The sequence below is a fragment of the Furipterus horrens genome, unplaced genomic scaffold (genome assembly GCF_987537825.1).
Source record: "Furipterus horrens unplaced genomic scaffold, mFurHor1.1.pri manual_scaffold_1, whole genome shotgun sequence".
Lineage (NCBI taxonomy): Eukaryota > Metazoa > Chordata > Mammalia > Chiroptera > Furipteridae > Furipterus > Furipterus horrens.
Window position 1 is genome coordinate 23,366,738 of NW_028327171.1, and position 19,733 is coordinate 23,386,470.

The window sequence follows — 19,733 nt, forward strand, 5'->3', positions numbered from 1 at the left end:
TTCATAAACAACCTATGAAGTAGTCTTGTTGTAAGAAACAGTGTTTCCTCTCATTATACACAATATTAGAAAAATGATTATAAGTAATGTGCAAATATTTAATCTTTTCTAGGAACATGGGTGACATTTGGAGGTCAAGTTTCAGATGAGGTAAGTTACTTTTGTCTTCCATTATGCTGATCAAAGAAAACGCAGAGAAAGCAATGCCGTAGGAGTATTCTTCCTGAGATCCTGACATTTAACAAGGATAAGATTTTAATTATGGGAAATGGTTAAAATTGATTCAAAGATTATTTTCAATTTTATCTTGCTTCTTGTATTTTTCACACTTAGACTATTAATCCTTGAGACTGTCAATCTATTCTATGTTCCAGCTCAGTAAATGGGGAAGGAACCAGTTTGGAATGAATATTAGTCCCTTTATGGAAAGATTTTTATTGCTCTTGTTTATTTGTTTTAGCTCTACCTAGGGTGACTAACCTGGTCTCTGTTTGCATGGACTTTCTCATTTTAGCATGGGATCTCTCAGTCCTGGGCAAACCAGGACAGTGCTCACCAGAGCTTGGGCAAGTTAATCCAATCACTCTAAGTCTCAGTTTCTCCTATATAAAATGGGATAATAATGTGACCCTTCAAGGCCTGTGGAAAGAATTAACCATGTTATACCTGTCAGACATTTATATAGCTCTTTGACTAGTGGGTAGCAAACACTCAGTAAATGACAGCTGTAATCATTATATTTACCATAAAAATTCCTTTAAATATTTGTTTCTACATTCAAAGCAGAGCTTATGAAGGTGATGTTCTTATCATTGCATTTAAGGAATACCTTCATGTGAAATCTTACCATTTGTGACAGCATGGATAGACCTAGAGGATACAATGCTAAGTCAGTCAGAGAAAGACAACTATCACACTACAGAACAAAGTTTTTTAAAAAATTGGAACAGACTCATAAATATAGAGAACAGAATGATGGATGCCAAAGGGGAGAGAGGTTGGAGAACTGGGTGGAAAAGGTGAAGGAATTAAGAAGTACAAATTGGTAGTTACATAATAGTCCTGGGGATGTAAAGTACAGCGTGGGCACTAGAGTCAATAACATTGTAATAACTATGTATGGTGCCAGGCAGGTACTGGAAATATCAGGGGGACCACTTTTTAAAGTATATGATTATCTAACCACTATGCTGTACACCTGAAACTAATATAAAATAATATTGAATTTAAGCTGTGATTTAAAAAAATAAAATTTTAACAAAAGGAAAACCTTCATGGCATAAGTGAGCTAAGCTGGCAGTGCCCTCCAGAGCCTCTGATCCTTCCTTGCCTGCCTGCAGCACCACTGAGGAGTCAGGGATGGTGTGTCTGAGTGGATGTACTCAATGGGATGCGGCCTACTCTGCCACCAACTAACTATATTTACTGACATTTATATCTACTAATAGTTGCCATATCGGTGAAATGCAGATGGTAGCCCTTATTCAGCAGGATCATGGTTGAGATTAATGAGATGATGCTTATAAAGTGCTGAGCCCAGTGCCTGGCCCAGAACAAGCCCTTTATTCCTAAAAAGAAGCTTGAAGGACCTGGGGGTCTTTTCCACAGCTCCCAAGGTCACCAGCGTTATTTAATAGATCCAGGAGAAGGAGTCTTATCTGCACATTCTTACCAGTCTGAACGCCTTTTCCCACTATTTGGTATAGGTCACCATAGAGAGCTTGTCACACAGGGGATTCCTTGAGAAGTAGACTCTGAGATGGAGATTAGAATGCAGGACAGTATTAGGAAGTGATCTCAGAATCAACACATGGCAGGGAAGGAAGCAGAATTAGACAGACAGTGAAACTGAACATGATGTAACCTCAACAATGACCTCAGGTGACTCCATGGTGAGCTCCCAAGCTTAGACAGCTGTGCAGAATTGTCGTAAGATGGGGCAAAAGAACTGAGCATTTATATCCCTTTTATGACCAGTCATTGAGTAGGGGCTGTCCTGGGAAGCAAATCTGATGTTGATCTAGACAACTCTTTTAACCACGTACAATTTTCAGAGAGGGCCGATAGCTAAAGGCCAGGATTCCTAGCAGCTATGGGAATAAGCCCTTCGATTCTGAAGGAGGATCTGGGTGCCCATCACAGGGTATGCTGCAGGAACCTCTGACTGGCATCAGGTAGAGCATATGGGAGAGGTACAGAGGCAAGTCCACAGATAACAGAGTAATGACTGCAGACTTATATACAAAATTGGTGACAGGTAGGGAAGGAGGTCTAAAGTTAATCATTGTACCCAGCCTGTGCATAACTACTGCCTGGTATGGTGTTCGGAAAGGAAAAAACAAAAATATCTTCCCTTTCAGAGCAGAGGGACCTTCTATAAGTGCATCAATTTCCCCTTCGACCTTGCTCTGCCCTTTAGAGTACCTGCATTCTGCTGCAGTGAGCCCAGCTTGCCCAGGCCAGAGTGTGCAGGGCTGGCCTTTGAAATAAATCATCTCAAAATTATGGTTCTAAAAAGTTGTAATGAGTGGCTGGAGCAGGTCTCACCTCAGATGCAGATCAGACATGTAACTATTGTCCATCCGGAGAGGGCTGTGGCTTCCCCCCATGTCCCTGCAGAGAGAAGGCCAGCAAGGAGGAGGAAGGGAGGCACAGGTAGACCCGTCGTACCAGTGGTTGTATTGCTCGAGCTCAAATATTTCCATGTGGTAAAAATGCAAGCCAAGAGCAACAAATGCACCTCTCCAGCTTTTCTCACTTTCTCTCTGGCTTCCAATGAGCTTAGCATGAAATAAATACAAACATGGGATCCTGGATGACCACACCATAATGTGGCAGGTAACACAGTCACCCATGCTGCCTCTGGAAGTGATGACGTCCCCATTAACAGGAGAATTCAATCATATATTGAATAGCCACTTGACAGAAATATTACCCAGAGGACTCAAGCATAAAACAAGATAACTCTGTGAGGTGCCGCCCAGAGATGATTTGGCTTCATTATAAAACCAAACTAGATGTTATTCATATGATTAATACTTTTAAGCAATGGTAAACAATCTTATAGCACCTAATTTTCAAAGTTTTACTTACATTTTCTCATCTGTAAGGAGTTAGGATCCCTTCAATTGCAAGTAACAATAAAGTCATCTCAACCTGGTTTAATCAATAAAGAAAAAAATTATTTTGACTTTCACACTAGAAGTATAGACCTAGAGCAAGCTTCAGGATTGATTCAATCAGTGGCCCCCCCACTCCATTTCCCAGTGATTCTCTTGGCCCTGTGTTCCTCTGTGCATGAACTTAAACCTCACCTCGTAAGAGAGCCATAGGAATTCTAGTCCTCAATTAGAATAATAACTCAGGGGAAAGAGAGGGGGAGTGAGCCTCCTCTGGGCCTCTGGGCTCCATGAGGGACCTGAATAGAATCACCCTCATTTTTCAGATGAAGAAACTGAGATATAGATAGTTCAAATGACTTGCCCAAGTTTATTTGTCCAGTAAGTGGTATACTCAAGACCAGAAGTTGTTGTTCTGACTTAGTTCAGTTATTTCATTATTCCACATTGGGGGTCTTCAAAGGCTATTGGTTGGGAAACATCTCAGCAATCATTTAGTCTAACCTCCATCTAGGAGTCTCCATCGTATCTTAAAGTTTCTCTCTGTATAAGATTTATTATGTACATTTCCCAATAATAATCCACCAGTGTGTCCTGTGATATAGCAAAAGGAGAATATTATGATACAAGAACAATAATTTCTTAAACACAAAACAGTCATGCTGGAAAAACCCATATTTGTCTTAACTTTTAATCTTTATTTGGGGTAAATGTCATAATGGTACAGAATTGAAAACAGTCATAGCACCTTTGCTGCTATTTTTCCAAAGGATTTACAGGGATCCCGTTTTGCTAGCCTAATAATTTTCTTGGTTGACCAATTCTAAAAACAGAAAAATAGTTTATCTTAGAAATGTTGATGAAGCAACTCTGGCCCACAAAAACATAATGGAAAAATCGATTTTAATTATTTGTAAGGTGTGTAGTTTCTCAATTGACTAATAAGTCTAAATGAAAAATGGCCCCTCTCCACTGCTCTTTATTGCTATTCCTCTGTAGTTATCCCTCTATTCTCGTCACACCTCCTACTTGCATTCAGCAGCACAAAGGAAGGGACAGGAGCCTGGAGGTCTGTCTTCAGGCTGACAGTGAGGAGCTGGATCCCTGTGCCTCGCTCCCTCCTCTGTGTGCCGAGTGGACTCGGCTGGCTGGCTGCTCCGTGATTGTGTCTGGGGATTTGCTGAGATGTGCAGGCACAGTTCTGTCTAGTCTTTGGTTCATCAGAACAGTATGCTGAGCCTTGTGGAAAAAAGGCACAAACTTTTACATCATGAGTCACCCAGGTGCTGCAACCTAACTGGCTTGGAGAAAGAGGAGAAATGGAGTTGGCTGCAATACAAATGATCCTCTCTGTCAGAGAAATTATGGTGTCAAAAGGAATGTTGTCAAACCAGGTCTCTTCCAAGCAGAGTGAGAAGCAACCTATCCACCTCACTGTGCTCCTGAGACTGCCTTATCCCAGCACTGAGGGAAATCCCTTAGTGCTCACTCTGTGTTGGAGGAGAAGGATACATTCTCCTTACATACAGTGGCTGAATCTTCTTTTTTTCTTTGTTTACTACAATGGAGAAAGACAAGGAGGGGTTAGTGAAATTTTAGTGTTCTTAAAGACCACTAAAAGGTTCAAAATTGCTTCCCAGGTTTGGAAAGCATTTGGCTTTTCTGACTGACCTTTGCATCCACTTGCAGGTCGCTGAACGGTTGATGACCATCGCCTATGAAAGTGGAGTTAATCTCTTTGATACTGCAGAGGTCTACGCCGCTGGAAAGTAAGTCGGTACCTCTTTGTGTCCTTCAAGTGGCCCTTCTAGAACCAAGGGACTCTGCCCAAACCATTGCTGACATGCTGGTGAGGAGGGTTTGCCATTGCCACACATGTCGATGGCCTTGCTTTTCTCCCCCCAACCACCACCACCTGCAGGGCTTAGAGTTATGGACTGTCTCCTACCTCCTCTTCCCACCCAAACCTTCCCGTCTCTGGTCCTTGTATGAAAGATGGACTAGAAGCAGTTGCCATGGTCTACCTGAGGGGCAGAGGTGGCTGGGACCAGAGCGGTGGCAGTGGACATCAATAAATGTTGGTTCAATATATAAGTGAGCAAATAAATGATTTCAGCATGGTTGTTCAAAAGGTAGTCTTATTATTTCATAAACACATCTTATAGTTTTTCAACCCCTGAGGGAAACTGGACCGTCCTCTCTGCAGAGCAGCAGGAACTGATTTCCTGTTTGCAGGCACGTCCCTCCTCATAGCATTACAGGTAGATCAGAGATTAAAGGAGGGATTCCCAAAGATACCAGGAAACCCAATATCCTTTATAAGAGGGCACTTCAGACCCAATCAGAGGGCAGAGAAAGAGGCTATAAGGAGGCCTCACTTATTTTGCTGGAGAAGTCACACCTAGCGACAACCTTCCCAGGGACCCAAGAGCAGGTTTGGGCTGTATGACAGGGCTCTTGCCAAATCAGAGTACACGGGTAACATGATGTGACCTCAGGCAGGCCTCTAGGTCCATGTCCTCCAGGTTCCAGCACAACAAGCATGTCTTAGAGCAGAACAGGAGTACCTTGGCCTCCTGGTGAACATGGATGCTGCTGCAAGAGCTGAAGGGAACTGAATAGCTGGACAGTGGCTTGAAAAGCTCTGCAGTTTGCTAACGGGGCTGTGGTAGATGATTACCTACAGGCCTAATGCCCCGCTTCCAGGTGAGGATTACAAGGAAAATGCTGGACATACTGAATCAGGTTCAGCATTGCCTGGTTGAAGTGCCTTTGCCTTGTGTGTATTTCCTCCTTGTCAAGGGCAGGTCTATCTTTAAGGGCCATCAGTGGGATACAGAGCCCACATCCCTGATGTTTTCTGTTGAGTCCAAGGAGAGAAAATAAAATGGATAAGACCTTGCTCCTTTCAACATCATACCCTTTCTCAGAGTGTTTGTTGAATCCTGCTCAATACAAAATAAGGCTAAGATTGAAAAAGGGAGGAGTGATGAACATGTCTGTTAGAGTTCTGTTTGTATTCCTACTGTGAAGAATAATCAGTCCTGGTTAATTACTGATGATTGTCAGTGTGTAACTGAGATAGGTTCTCACTGTGACAAGCAAGGTTACGAAGGCAGTCATCAGAGAGACAGAAAGGGAGGAAGCAGAGAACAGCGTGGGATGTCCAGTGCATGTCTATTAGGGGTGTGCTCCATAGCTAACTGCATTGTGGCTTATTGCCAGGCTTCCAGATATGCTCCAACAAAGATGGAACTTTCAAGTCAAGACAAATATTGATTAGCGATGACTCCTATCTATAAGACCCTAACAGACAAAGTGTTAATTTCATGGATGTCCCCATTCACAAAAGCTCTGAGGGCACGGCTGCTTCTCACAAGTTGTTCTTACTGGGAGGGACCTAGAAGAAAGTTTCAGTCTCCTCGAGCTTGGATCCCAGCTGGGCTAGGTAGATGGAGAGAAGACAGTGGGGATGTCTTCGGCGTACCTCTCCATGATGGAGTCTAAGGTGCAGGAAGGACACTTCTCTACACCTCCTTGTGTCCTGCTTCTATGACAATGCTTGTCACTGCAACCCAGGACATTCTCTGTGTGGGCCACTGCATCTGCAGCCCTGAGTCTAGGATGTCGAAACCCATGCATGGATTCTTTTTTCCTGCAAGATCTCCTGGGAGTCAGTACTGTCTGTCCACACAGTGTGAGGCCTCACTGTCCTCCAGTCACAATTGGAAACCATAGAAAATAGAAGGAAAACCTTGACTGTCCTTGGACACTGCCAAGCAGGACATTTATAGATGAGATCAGTGGTTTAAAAACACCAAACTGCCAAGTGACTCCAGTGTCTTAGTATCAGGACCACAGGGTGATCTCCTGCCAGCATGTCAGGATTTGGCAGGTGCTCCTGGAATGCTCTGGAGCAGGATTCTGCAGGCACAAGCAGAAACAGCAGAAACTGTGTTACCAGCTGAGAGCAGCTCCTATTTTGGGGATGTGTAAGTTCTGGGAGTTCAAATAAGGGATGGCTCTGGTGTTTTGGATTGACTCTTGTGTTTCCAGGTCATTGTATCCTAAGACATTATCTGTTTCCCCCTTCAGGGCTGAAGTGATTCTGGGGAGCATCATCAAGAAGAAAGGCTGGAGGTAATGTATTCACCATCATCATTTACCTGCCTTTAAAAAGATTTTATTATTTTGTACCAGAGAAGGGAAAATAAAATTGGATGACAACTGACCAAATGGTTGCCCAACAAAAGTCAACTTTCCATAATGAAAAGATTTCCAGTGGTTTGAAAATAATCCCAGCAAGTGCATTACTTGTACCTCAACAGTTATTGGCTAGTCATTAATCACAATGAATTACCATGGGATTGAGCTGAGAAGGAGGGAACATTCAGGAGGTATTCATCCATAAAGGAAAGGGACACTGTCATGGCTTCTGACTGCCATTCATGGTAACTTGGTGAAGGAAGCCAGCTGCCAGGAAGCTGATTATTTATACACACATATTTATGTTCACTGTCCATTTTATTAACAACTCTGAATGCAAATACCCCAAAGCTTTATGTGTCAGCATCTCTCCTGTGTCTGGGGAGCCATATCATCTGGGCATTCAAGAAAGTGCTTCAGCTGCTGTCCTTGAAGGGTCATGTACCATCCCATCACCTTCTGTAGCCAAAGCCAGTGGTAATAATGGATACCATAACATCTGGGGGACTGGACAACCTCCTCCATTTCACTATGCGTGTCAGCTCTGATACCCACTTCTTTCCCAGTGTGAGTACAGAATCAGAAAAAGCCCAACAAAGACCAGTGGACAAGTTTGCGATCCTCTTCTGCTCTGGTATAATCTCTACTGATGGCCAAATAGATAACAACTCAACAGTATTAGTGAGACAGCTGTTCAAAGTGAACTCTGTACCACGCATGTACACTCACCTTGTATAAAATTTAGTCTAGGAAAAAGGGATATTCTCAAAGTATATAGTTCAAGACTGATTTTACTATGCCTTTCCACAAAGTATTTAAACTCCCTCTGGAGGGAAAACTAGAAGGATAAGAACAGAGCTCCATGTATTCTTAAAGCTACTATGTCTTTACTCTTAGAGAAATTTTTGGTAGAAATAGAGGACCTTCTGGAAATATAAAACAAAAAATTTATGGAGTTGTCAACAAACAAATTTTCATGACCTACTCTCTCTCTCTCGCATCTCTTCCTCCCGAACTCCAGGGACTGTAAAGGCGTTAAGAAAGAACAGTATTCAACATTAAATATGGAAAAATATTCATGTTCCCATCTAGTTCTCCACTTGGCCTGAGTTACCTTTCCACTCAGTCATTGGTCCATCCACCACTGCCCAAGTAGAGATTGTATCACTTCCTTAGGGCTGCTATAACAAAGTGCCATAAGCTGGATGGCTTAAACCAACAGGAATTTATTCCAAAATCAAGGTTTGGGGAGAGTCATGTTCCCGCTGAAACTGTGGATAGAATCTTTCCTTGCCTCTTTCCAGCTCCTGGTGGTTGCTGGCAAATGTTGGCATTCTTTGGTGCACATACAGCTCTTCAACATCTGCCTCTGTCACAGGGCTTTCTCCCCTTGTGTGTGTCTGTGTGTCTTCTTAGAAGGACATCAGTCACATTGGATTAAGGGCTCATCATCTGCAGTATAACCTCATCTTAATTTAACTAATTAGATGTGCCATAACCCTATTTTCAAATCGGCTGACATTCCCAGGTGCTGGGGGTTAGGACTTTAGTAACATATCTTTTTGAGGGACACAACTCAACCCATAACAAAGTTACAGGGGGGATGAGTTCACTAGTAGTCCAATGAACTGTGTAGCAAGGGGTAGGTGACCAAGTACACCTGAGAGAGGAGGGGAGGTGTCAGTGCTGTGGCTCTTTTCCCCTGGATGCCCAGAGAACATTTACCCATCATTCTCCATAGTTTGCAGAGCCCATTTGTACCTACAAGAAAGTAATTAACATGCATCGTCCACCAACCGCCTTTCAATCTTGCAAATAAAAACTCAAGCTATCAATAGGCCACAGAATATTGATGTCCATTCACCACTGCTCCCAGAAAGCTGGTGGAAAGAAGCCATTACCATAGCATGGAGTCTATAAAAGCAGTTTCTAGTGGAACATACTTGGCTTCTAGTCCCAGTGCCATCACTTGGCTAGCTGTGCCATCCGGGACAAGTTACTTCACTTCATTGAGTCTCAGTTTCTCCACCTGTGACATAGACGTCATAGCTGTTCAAAAAGTGTCATGGGGGTAAAGTGACATAGGGTGTGCAAAAGTATTTTGAAGGCTGTGCTATATCAAAGTAAAGCATTCCTATTATCATTCTTCAGCCATTCTAAATGCCTCAGTGAAATTAATGATAATTTGCCAGGTTGCTGTCTGTCTGCTTTTGCTGTTTAATGTTACTGTTAGTGTGCACACCCACATAGGTGAAACATTTTACAGAAAGCCTAACTTTGGAAGAATAAGTAAGTCTATGATGGTAGTATTTGAGCAGAACGTGTAGCTTTGGCAGGCCCAAATGCTCTGAATAATCAAGAAGGCTGCATTCATTTTTAAAATATTTTCTCCAACCTTTTGTTGAAGCTCTGAAAATGTTTCCTAAAGGAGACCAGGCTCGCCCTGGCAGTTCACTGCTATACTAGGTCTCTGAAGTTCAGGGATCAACCTAGGAAGTGCATCAGCTCATCTGGGTGTGTAATTTCCAGATGCTTGTAACTATGGACCTTCCGTTACAGTGATTCAAAGTACTTTCCAGGGAATTAACTTCATTGGGATGGGGTTGCTGAAATTGTCTACAAATTTTTCTTGTTGCGGCCATGTCATCAGAATTGTCACCATCATTCCCCGTTGGTTATCATTAACCATGGGAGGCTTTTATACCTGAGGGTCCCGATGTATTGCTGCTACAGATGATGAAATTTTATAAATGCTTTATTGCAAGTGCTCCCAAAGTTCCAGAGAAACTAAACTACACCAGTATATGATCCCCAATTTTAAATTACAGTAGTCCCTCTCTATATCGCAGTTCACTTATTGCGGTCTCACTGTATCATGGGATTTTTTAAAATATTATATTTAATTATTTATCATGGATTTTTCATTATATCGTGGGATTTTGCGGTACTGTATATATACATTGTTAAAGTTATGTAGGTTTAAGAGTGTAGAATATGTTTAAGAACATAAGTAGTGTTTATAAAAGTGTGGAAAAGGTTAATAAGGGAGTGGGAAAGGTTAATAAGGGACTGGGAATGGTTTATAAGTGTGTGGGAAGGGTTTATAAAGCCTCAAAATATATATAAATACTAAATAAATGTAAGGTTCCTACTTCGCAAATTTTCACCTATTGTGGGGTGTCTGGAATGTAATACCTGCAATAAGTGAGGGAATACTGTATATGACTATAGTTCTCAAGACATATTTCTTTTTTTAACATGTTTTTTGTTTTGTTTTTTAAAGATTTTATTTATTTATTCTTTTTAGAGAGAGGGGAAGGGAGGGAGAAAGAGAGGGAGAGAAACATCAATGTGTGGTTGCCTCTCCCACGCCCCCAGCTGGGGACCTGGCTGGAGACCTGGTCTGCAGCCCAGGCATGTGCCCCGACTGGAAATCAAACCAGCAGCCCTTTGGTTTGCAGGCAAGTGCTCAATCCACTGAGCCACACCAGCCAGGACAAGACATATTTCTTATTCTATGATCATAATGGAACTTCCTCCCATTACGTGTGGTTTTGAGAAAGTAATATATTTGCTGACAGGATTTCCACCTTTTATTACCTTAAGAGAAGGGTGGCAAAACTTTGAGTTTAGAACTTTTGGATTGTTTTCCTAAAATAGCATTCCCATTCAATAAGACATTCATAATTTCATTCCTACTTATTGACCATTATAATTTACTTCATCATTCCTATTTCCATATAGTCTGTTCCTGTCTGTGAATGTGATTGTTGGAAAGGGTAGTAACTCAGAGCCAATAGGTCCATGGAGGATGGACTTATTCCCAGGAAAGTGCACGCTCCATTAAGGTTATGTCAGATGCTAAGTAAATGTTAGGTGGTGGCTGTTTGAGATCCTAAAGCAATGCATCCTTTAAGTCCTTTCGCTTACCTTTCTCATGTACTATTTCTGACCCTCCACATCTACCACTTACCTGCGCTTTGCCACCACCCACTCACCTGTCTGCTGCCACAGCTCTCAGCCTCCTCCAGCCCCTCCAGGTAAAGATCACTTCCATTCAACCTCTGCCTGTGGGGTGTGACTTCAAGTCCCCACTCACTAGCTCCTCTTTGTTCTTACATTTCGGTGATGTGAATGAACAAATTTATCTCTTTACCAACCTTTTAGAAAATGTGAGGTACAATAAATTCTTTTTGGTGTTATAATAATAATTTGATTCGGTATAATAGCCAGCAATTTATTTTAATATTTCTCTCTGTGTGTTTTTCTATTTAATATACAGGAGATCCAGCCTTGTCATAACAACCAAACTCTACTGGGGTGGAAAGTAAGTTAAATACCATTTATTTTCCCTACTTGACAGGAAACAACTAGTAGTACATGCTTTTATCTTTATAGGCAATCATTTTATATCTAATATACCAAAATTAATTGGTTTAGAGAGAAAGATGATTGTTTCTCACTTGAAGGAAATAGCAATTAGCCCAGGATTCAATTTTAGGTAGATGATCCCAAAGAAATTTCGTGCAAAGTATGCGGCCACTTGTTACTAAGTGATTCATGGAGGCTCTTCAAATACCAACCTCATACTTAGAACCATTTATAAAATAGAGTTCAAATTTGGGGATAAGGAAATAAGCACCTAGCATCACAGAAGAAAAGCTACTCAAATCTACCAAAACTCAGGGACTTCTATGGAAGGTGAAGATAAAAAAATATCTTTTCTGGCCCCACATGTAAGTCTCTGAACATTTCTGCGTAGGGCTCCGAAGGCGCTGATCAAAAGGGGCCTCTCACTGGAGAATAATACAAAGCTTCCTGTCTGCCTCATTGTCAGGCCACATGAAAGAGAAATCCTCTGTCTGGTGTGGGATGCAGAACAAATGTCACAGGATGAACTGGCTTCTGATGAACCTACTGGTGTTTGAACCAGTACTTACGTTATCCAGCATGACTCAGACATCTGGCCTTTAAGCAAACATGTAAGAATGCAGCAAACTATTCCATATACCTTTTCATGGAAACCTCAAAGATTTCTTAACAAAAAGCAAACACAAGCAAATGAAACCTTATTTACCTCCCTGTAATGTTACAAACAAAACTGGAGGCAGAGGCCAGTTTTTTTATAAACCTAATCAAAATGTGTTACACATACAGACACACACTGAATCATGTTTTATTGCTGTTTTTGGGCTTACTTATGATGAAGACAAAAACAAAAATGGAATTTCGATTTTTACCACTGCTGTAGTCTGTGTCAAAATAAAGCAGTATGGCACTATGAGAAATGTAGATTTATGTTGTCTGGGCTCTGATTCGTGGTGCCATGGCTTGGTGCTTTTACGGAGGTACTCAAAATCTTGCCTGTAATTTAGAAATAATCAGAAAGTAAGACAATCTGCAAGAACCAATTTCTAGTAGAGTACTACATACAATATTATATAATATACTTATAAACAATGCAAAATCACCAAAGGCAAATGCTAAACTACTATGCTTGTAAAAGAGGTTGCCAAACGTATTGATGTTGAAGAAACTTTTCATCCATACTTTAAAACACAGGGGCCAGAACTTGAGAATAGTCTGAAAAGACAAAAGTCCTAGTTAAAAGTTGGTCATCTTGGGATACTAATGTAAGGAAGTTGTTTTATCACATTTTGAAAGACAGTAGTTGTTCATTTCTGTGGAAAGTCAAAAGGCACTTTCAAATTTGCTTCCTTTCTCAGAAAAGCTAATGATGTCATTAGTGTGGCAACTTATTATAAGCTCACAAACTTATATCAAGCATTTTATTTTAGGTTATTTGCTTGGGATTGCTAAGAACAAGGTGGGAAGGTTGAGCCATGTCTCCAATTATATACAGACAGGGTGTGGGTGGCTGAGTGTTATTACTGTGGTGTGGTGACAGATGTGGTTAATTCATCTCCTGGGGTCTCCGAAGAAAAGGGGCTCAGTATGCTGCCCACCAGCCTTCTCTGCTCAGCCTGCAGTGGTAGAGTTTTCCAAGAACAGGGTATAAAATTGGCAATTCAGTCTAGAATCTAGAATGATTATTCTTCTGTATTTTTGAAAGTGGTCAAAGAAGCACACCCCACTCAAAGTCATTTGCTTCTTTTTCTTGTTAGAGCTGAAACGGAAAGAGGGTTGTCAAGAAAACATATAATCGAAGGTAGGTACTGCTGCTTCATTTTACTTTCATCCATGGGCTGCTGATTTAAGAAAGGCTATCAACTAAATAGGTTCAAAACACATTGGGAAGGGGAAAATTTCACTATAAAAAGAACCACAATCAACCAAGTTTCTTCCTGGAATTGAGTGCTGGGAGCGTATAAATATAGAGGGAAGAAGGCAAATTCAGAAAAAGGCCAAATTTTCTAGAATTCTTATCATTTACAGCTATGTTAACATTAATAAAACTTTCATAAGACTTTTAAAGAGTTTTATTGAGATGTAATTTATATACCATAAAAGTTTACCCATTCAAAGTGTACAATTCATTGGTTTGGAGTATAATTAGAATTGTGCAATCATCATCATAATTTAATTTAAAAACGTTTTCATTTCCCCCAGAAGAAACCTCATATCACTGGTGGTCACTTCCCATCCCCTCTTTACCTTCTCTCCCACAGCCCCAAGCAAGCATGTATTTACTTTTGTCTCTATAGATTTGCCAATTCTGGACATTTCATATAAATAAATGAGATCATGGAATATGTGATATTTTGTAACTGGCTTCTTTCACTTAACATAATGTTCATCCATGTTGTAGCATGCATCAATATTTCATTCCTTTTTATTGCCAAATAAAATTTCATTCTATGACTATACCATATGTTTATCAATTGATGGACCATTTGGGTTGTTTTCACTTTTTTACTATTATATGAATAATGCTGCTATAAACATTTGTATACAAGTTTTTGTGTGGACATATGTTAAGATACTATACTTTTAAAAAAGTATATGCGTGAAAAAAATTGTACAAAATTGCCACTGGGTGATTGCTTTATGGTGCCATTCCTTTTGGGATGGTACTCAAAACTTTGTACAGCTTAGGAAGAAACAGAAACTAAAATAGTCTGCAAGAACCATTACATAATAGAGTACTTCACCGTGAGGACTGTGAGAATTGTTAAGAATTTTTCTTAAATTCTTGCCTATATATTACAAAATTTTACACTTACAACTTTTGCAATTAAAAAAATAATGTCAAAGGGGGCTGCCATATACTTCCAACATCTTTATACAAGTTCATGAACTATTTCATTAAAGTCCAAGATTTTATAACTTTAGATTCACAATTAATCATTGAGACACATGATTTTTACTTTTTTAAAAATTAATTTTATTTATGAAATATCCAAGTCACCAAAACTATAAAGTATGTTCTAATCCCACCACTTTAAAGATAAAAATAGATAAAGAAGTAAAGTCCTCCTATTTCTCACTTCCTCTTATTTCACAGTTTGACAGTCTGGTGCATAACCTTCCTAGCTTTTCCCTAGAGTTATACTGAAATCTACCTATACAACCTACTTATAAACACAAAAACATATGTATTAAACCAATGGAAGTAAGCTATACATATTAGCCTAAACTTTACTTTTTTCTCAATTAAAATAAATTTACACACACACATATTACACATACACACATGATTTGTGAGTTATTTCCATTTTTAGTATTATAAAGAATGTGTAAATGACCATTCTTATATAAATGAGATAGGAACTAAAAGTGGCATTGGTAAGTTAAAGAATAATGCATATTTTAACCTCAAATTCTTTTCTTTTCTTTTTTAAATTGTTTATTCTATTACAGTTGTCCCAATATTTTTTTCCATTTTGTCCCCCTCCAGCCAGCCAATCCCTCTCAACCATAGTCAATCCCCTCTCCGTTGTCCACATCCATGAGTCATTCATACATGTTCTTTGACTAATGCCTTCCCTTTCCTTCCACCATTCCCCCTCTCCTTCCTGCCCTCCTACAGCTATCAATCTGTTCCATGTTTCCCTATCTCTGGTTCAGTTTTTATCTTTAGTTTATTTCGTTCATTAGATTCCAGTTATAAGTGAAGTCATATGGTATTTGTCTTTTGCTGACTGGCTTATTTCACTTAGCATAATAGTCTCCAGTTACATCCATGCTGTTACAAAAGGTAGAACTTCCTTCTTTCTTTCTGCTGTGTAGTATTCCATTGTGTAAATGTACCACAGCTTTTTAATCCACTAATCTACTGATGGGCACTTGGGCTGTTTCCAATACAGCTATTGTAAATAGCGCTGCTATGAACATAGGGGTGCATAAGTTCTTTTGAACTGGTGTTTCAGGATTCTTAAGGTATGTTCCCAGCAAGGGAATCACTGAGTCAGAAGGCATAAGTTCTATTTTTCTGAGGAAATTCCATACTGTTTTCCACAGTGGCTGCACCAGTCTGCATTCTTACCAATAGTGCACTTGTCATTTGTTGATTTATTAATGATGGCTATTTTGACAGACATGAGGTGATACCTCACCGTGGTTTTAAGTTGCATCTTTCTGATGGCTAGTGATGTTGAGTATCTTTTCATAGGTCTATGGGCCAAGTGTCTATCCAGGTCCTTTGCCCATTTTCTAATTGGGTTGTTTGTCTGCCTGGTATTGAATCATATGAGTTCTTTATATATTTTGGATATTAAACCCTTGTCCAATGTATCATTGGTAAATATGTTCTCCAATACTACCAGTTCCCTTTTCATTTTAATGATGGTTTCTTTCTCTGTGCAGAAACTTTTTTTTGATGTAGTTCCATTTAATTATTTTTTTTCTTTATTTCCCTTGCCCTAGGAGATTACTGGCAAAAATATTGCTATGTGGAATGTCTAAAATTTGACTGCCTATGTTTTCCACTAGGGCTTTTATGGTGTCATGACTCATATTTAAGTCCTTTATCCATTTTGAGTTTATTCTGATGTATGGTTTAAGTTTGTGGTCCAATTTCATCTTTTTGCTTGTACCAGTCCAATTCTCCCAATACCATTTATTGAAGAGACTGTTTTCACTCCATTGTATGCTTGTGATCGCTTTGTCAAATATTAAATGACCATAGAGACATGGGTTTATTTCTGGGTTCTCTATTCTGTTCCATTGACCTATGTGTCTGTTCTTATGCAAGTACCAGACTGTCTTCATTACAGTGGCCTTCTAGTATAGTTTAATAGAAGGTATTGTGATCCCTCCTACTTTGTTCTTCTTTCTCAGGATTGCTGAGGCTATTTGGGGTTGTTTTTGGTTCCATATAAATTTTTGGAATGTTTGTTCTAGATCTGTGAAACACGCCATTGATATTTTAATAGAAATTGCATTGAATCTATAGATTGCTTTGGGTAGTATGGACATTTTATTAATGTTAATTCTTCCAATCCATGAACACAGTATATGTAGCAGTTTGATGTATGAGCTAGTTTTATTTATTTGCTTATTTATACATTTATTTATTAATTTATCTATGGGTTTGAGTTTCTTTTCATAATTTTGATTTTATGAGAATTAACTCTTCATATTCTTAGACTTTTTTGTTTGAGTTGTTTGTCTTGGTCTTATTAATTTGTAGGAGCTCTTTGTATATTAACAATCTTCACTCTTTATTGGTTACATGAATTGCAAATATTTTCTCCCAGGCTATTGCTTCATTGTGAATTTTTCTCTCCTCTGAAAGATAATGTTGAATTTGAAGACATTCATCCTAGTTTGGAAGTTGGGAATCTTGTTGACCTATAATGTTAACTTCTTTGAAATATCTTAGACTTCCACTGGAAAAGTAATAGTTCCAGTATTCAATCATTTAATTTAAAATGGAAATTTTTGAAGCCAAATCTTGAAATATATATATATATATATATACACGCATATATACACATATGCCATCATATATACATATACACACAATTATTTTTATTTGATTGTTGTTTTGAAAGTTTTTGTTTGAGTTTGGTAATTCTCAATAATTAATTTTTAATATATTTGTAGGCATTTTGAGCTTTGAAATCAGACAAACATTGGCTTGAGTTCTAGCTCTGTCATTTATGAGCTGGGATACTTTGTGCACATTACTTCACCTCATTAAGCCTGCATTTATTTCCTTGACTATAAAATGGGCTATAAATATTCCTATCTTATGATGTTACTATATCTAGATTGAAATTAGGTAATTTGTATTGAGCACAGGGCATGTCACATAATAAGCACTTAATAAATTTTTTATCATAATCATCATTCTTAATAGTGCAACTGCTCATGACCATTCTATGGATAAGGACACCCTTTACTAAGTAACATTCTGAGGCTGCCACAACAAATGACCACATTCTAGCACTAGAGAAAACTTCCAAATTCCTCACCCAAACAAAATCCCTTCTCAAGCCTTGGTGTCCTACTTGAGATTGTAAAGTCAAACCTAACATTTCTCTCCAAACTGTTACCCTTCCTGCTCTAGCACGTGCCCTCCTGACTTGTGTCATGTAACAAAGTTTGTTGGTAAGAAAGAAACCCAAGTTGACTCGTAGCAACAAACTGAACAAACGAAACAGCAGTGTGCTGCCCAGAGAGTTCTTGTTTCCTTTTTCTTTTTACTCTAATTGATTAAAAAAGAGATTCAGAGAATGGTTCATACTGGAAGTCAACAAATATAAAAATGAAGAGAAAAAGAAGAGTGTGCTACTGGGCATTTTACCAAATCTCCATTCATTAATATTTACCAGTGTCTGTTCATAATTTTTCTCTCTTTTTTAAAATCAGTTTTCTTGAAGCTTCATACAACTTAATAGAAATATCTTAAATTCTCTTTTTAAATAAGTCAGGAATTCTCTTAGGAACTAATCTCTCAAGATAGCTAAACCAGTTCATCTGATTCATCTTGACCCAGATTCAAACTTTAACACAAAATTTCAAACTTTCAAGATTGAAAAAGAATTGGGATCAATTATGATTATGTTGTTATTGTATTGTTACTATTATTTTATAGGTCATAGTTTCAGCCAAAGACAAAAAATGTTCATGACTACAAGAGAATCAGCAAAAAGGATATTTCTAGTCTGAATGAAATTAGGGAATTGAGTAAATTTTGCAGGGAAAAAAGGAGAGGACTTTGGATTTCTAAGACCCAAAATAAGGTTTGAATGATTTATAAATTTATAAGTGATTTATAAAATTTGGGTTTCATTAGTACTTAATCTGTGATGAAGGTGACCTGACTCAACATTGGAGATTTATATGCACATTAAATTTGAGAATTGCTCTTAAAGGATAAGACAGGAGCCCGATTCATGTAGAGTTCAGGCCACTTGTGTGCTGGGTGACTTTGGCCACCAAAGTTTGTTTACAAAGTATAAAATGAGCTTGACTTGTGCATAATGTAGTTTTGAAAAAAATTCATATGAAAGATCTTTTCAATGAATCCTGAGTCTTTGACTTAGATTCAGTTAGAAATAACATTCTTCTTAGATTCACAAGGAGGAGGTAGAAATTTCACTAACAGGTTTATTATATCCATTTAGAATCGCAAAGTCCTCTCAGGCTCTGAAAGTCTATTTATTAATTTACCATTCCACAAACATTCATTAAGCCCAAATTTATGCCAGTGTTAAAATTCAGCAGATCAAATTTCTTTAGTATCCAACATGAAAGAATAGGAATGGTTTGGTAAGCCAAAATGTAAGAATAAGAAAATTGTTTGCATGCTTTTATAAGGCAGAAGCTATGTTTAAGTCTATATTTGCCTTTCAGATAAACAACAGTTTTCTTATGTGATTCAAAACACAAACCCACCACCATTGTTTTAGGAATAGAAAAGGAAAGTAATCTAAGAAAGCTCTGCTTAAACATTTTTAATGAATGGCAAATGTTAAACCCTCATATCTAAACTTTTTTTTTCAAAAAATAAGTTTCATAACAAATGGACTCACCACAGAATTCCTTCCCAGTAACTGAAATTATCCACCAGGATAACCATGTTTCATAATAGGAGGTGCAGGCACATATATTATTTTAATACAGTGCAGCCTTGAAAGAAAAAAGCAAGTGTGTCTTAAATCATGACTGAGAGGTCTGCCAAGAAGAGCCTGGAAAATTATATAGGGAAACTGTGTACATTACTTATGGAAACTTTTTTTTCCAAGCTAGATAGGAAATCAAATGTGCGGTAGGTATAAAAGATGGCAATGTAGCATATTTTAATAGAGCCCTTGCAGAATCTCCAGACTATAAATTTCCTTCTCTCTACACAGTTGAACCTGCAACACTGAGCACCTGATCCACCTCTATGCCAATCTGCTTAATGTCCAGAATGAGCGTGTGTCTTTAGAGAGTTGCCTGTAAAACACGCTTAAATTGATTTAAGGATCACCTTATAAACAATACAGTTCCTGTTAA

At 38.8% G+C, this 19,733-nt stretch overlaps 1 protein-coding gene across 3 annotated transcripts in view; it reads left to right on the forward strand.

The window, feature by feature from the left end:
* KCNAB1 (potassium voltage-gated channel subfamily A regulatory beta subunit 1) overlaps window positions 1-19,733 on the forward strand; it is a 315,639-nt gene that overhangs the window by 243,214 nt on the left and 52,692 nt on the right. For all 3 annotated transcript variants that reach the window (XM_090273156.1, XM_090273146.1, XM_090273164.1), the window contains exons 3-7: window positions 113-150; window positions 4,809-4,888; window positions 7,215-7,259; window positions 11,608-11,652; window positions 13,451-13,494. In XM_090273156.1, the coding sequence (XP_090129282.1) occupies window positions 113-150; window positions 4,809-4,888; window positions 7,215-7,259; window positions 11,608-11,652; window positions 13,451-13,494 (252 nt within the window). The remainder of the gene's footprint in view (window positions 1-112; window positions 151-4,808; window positions 4,889-7,214; window positions 7,260-11,607; window positions 11,653-13,450; window positions 13,495-19,733) is intronic.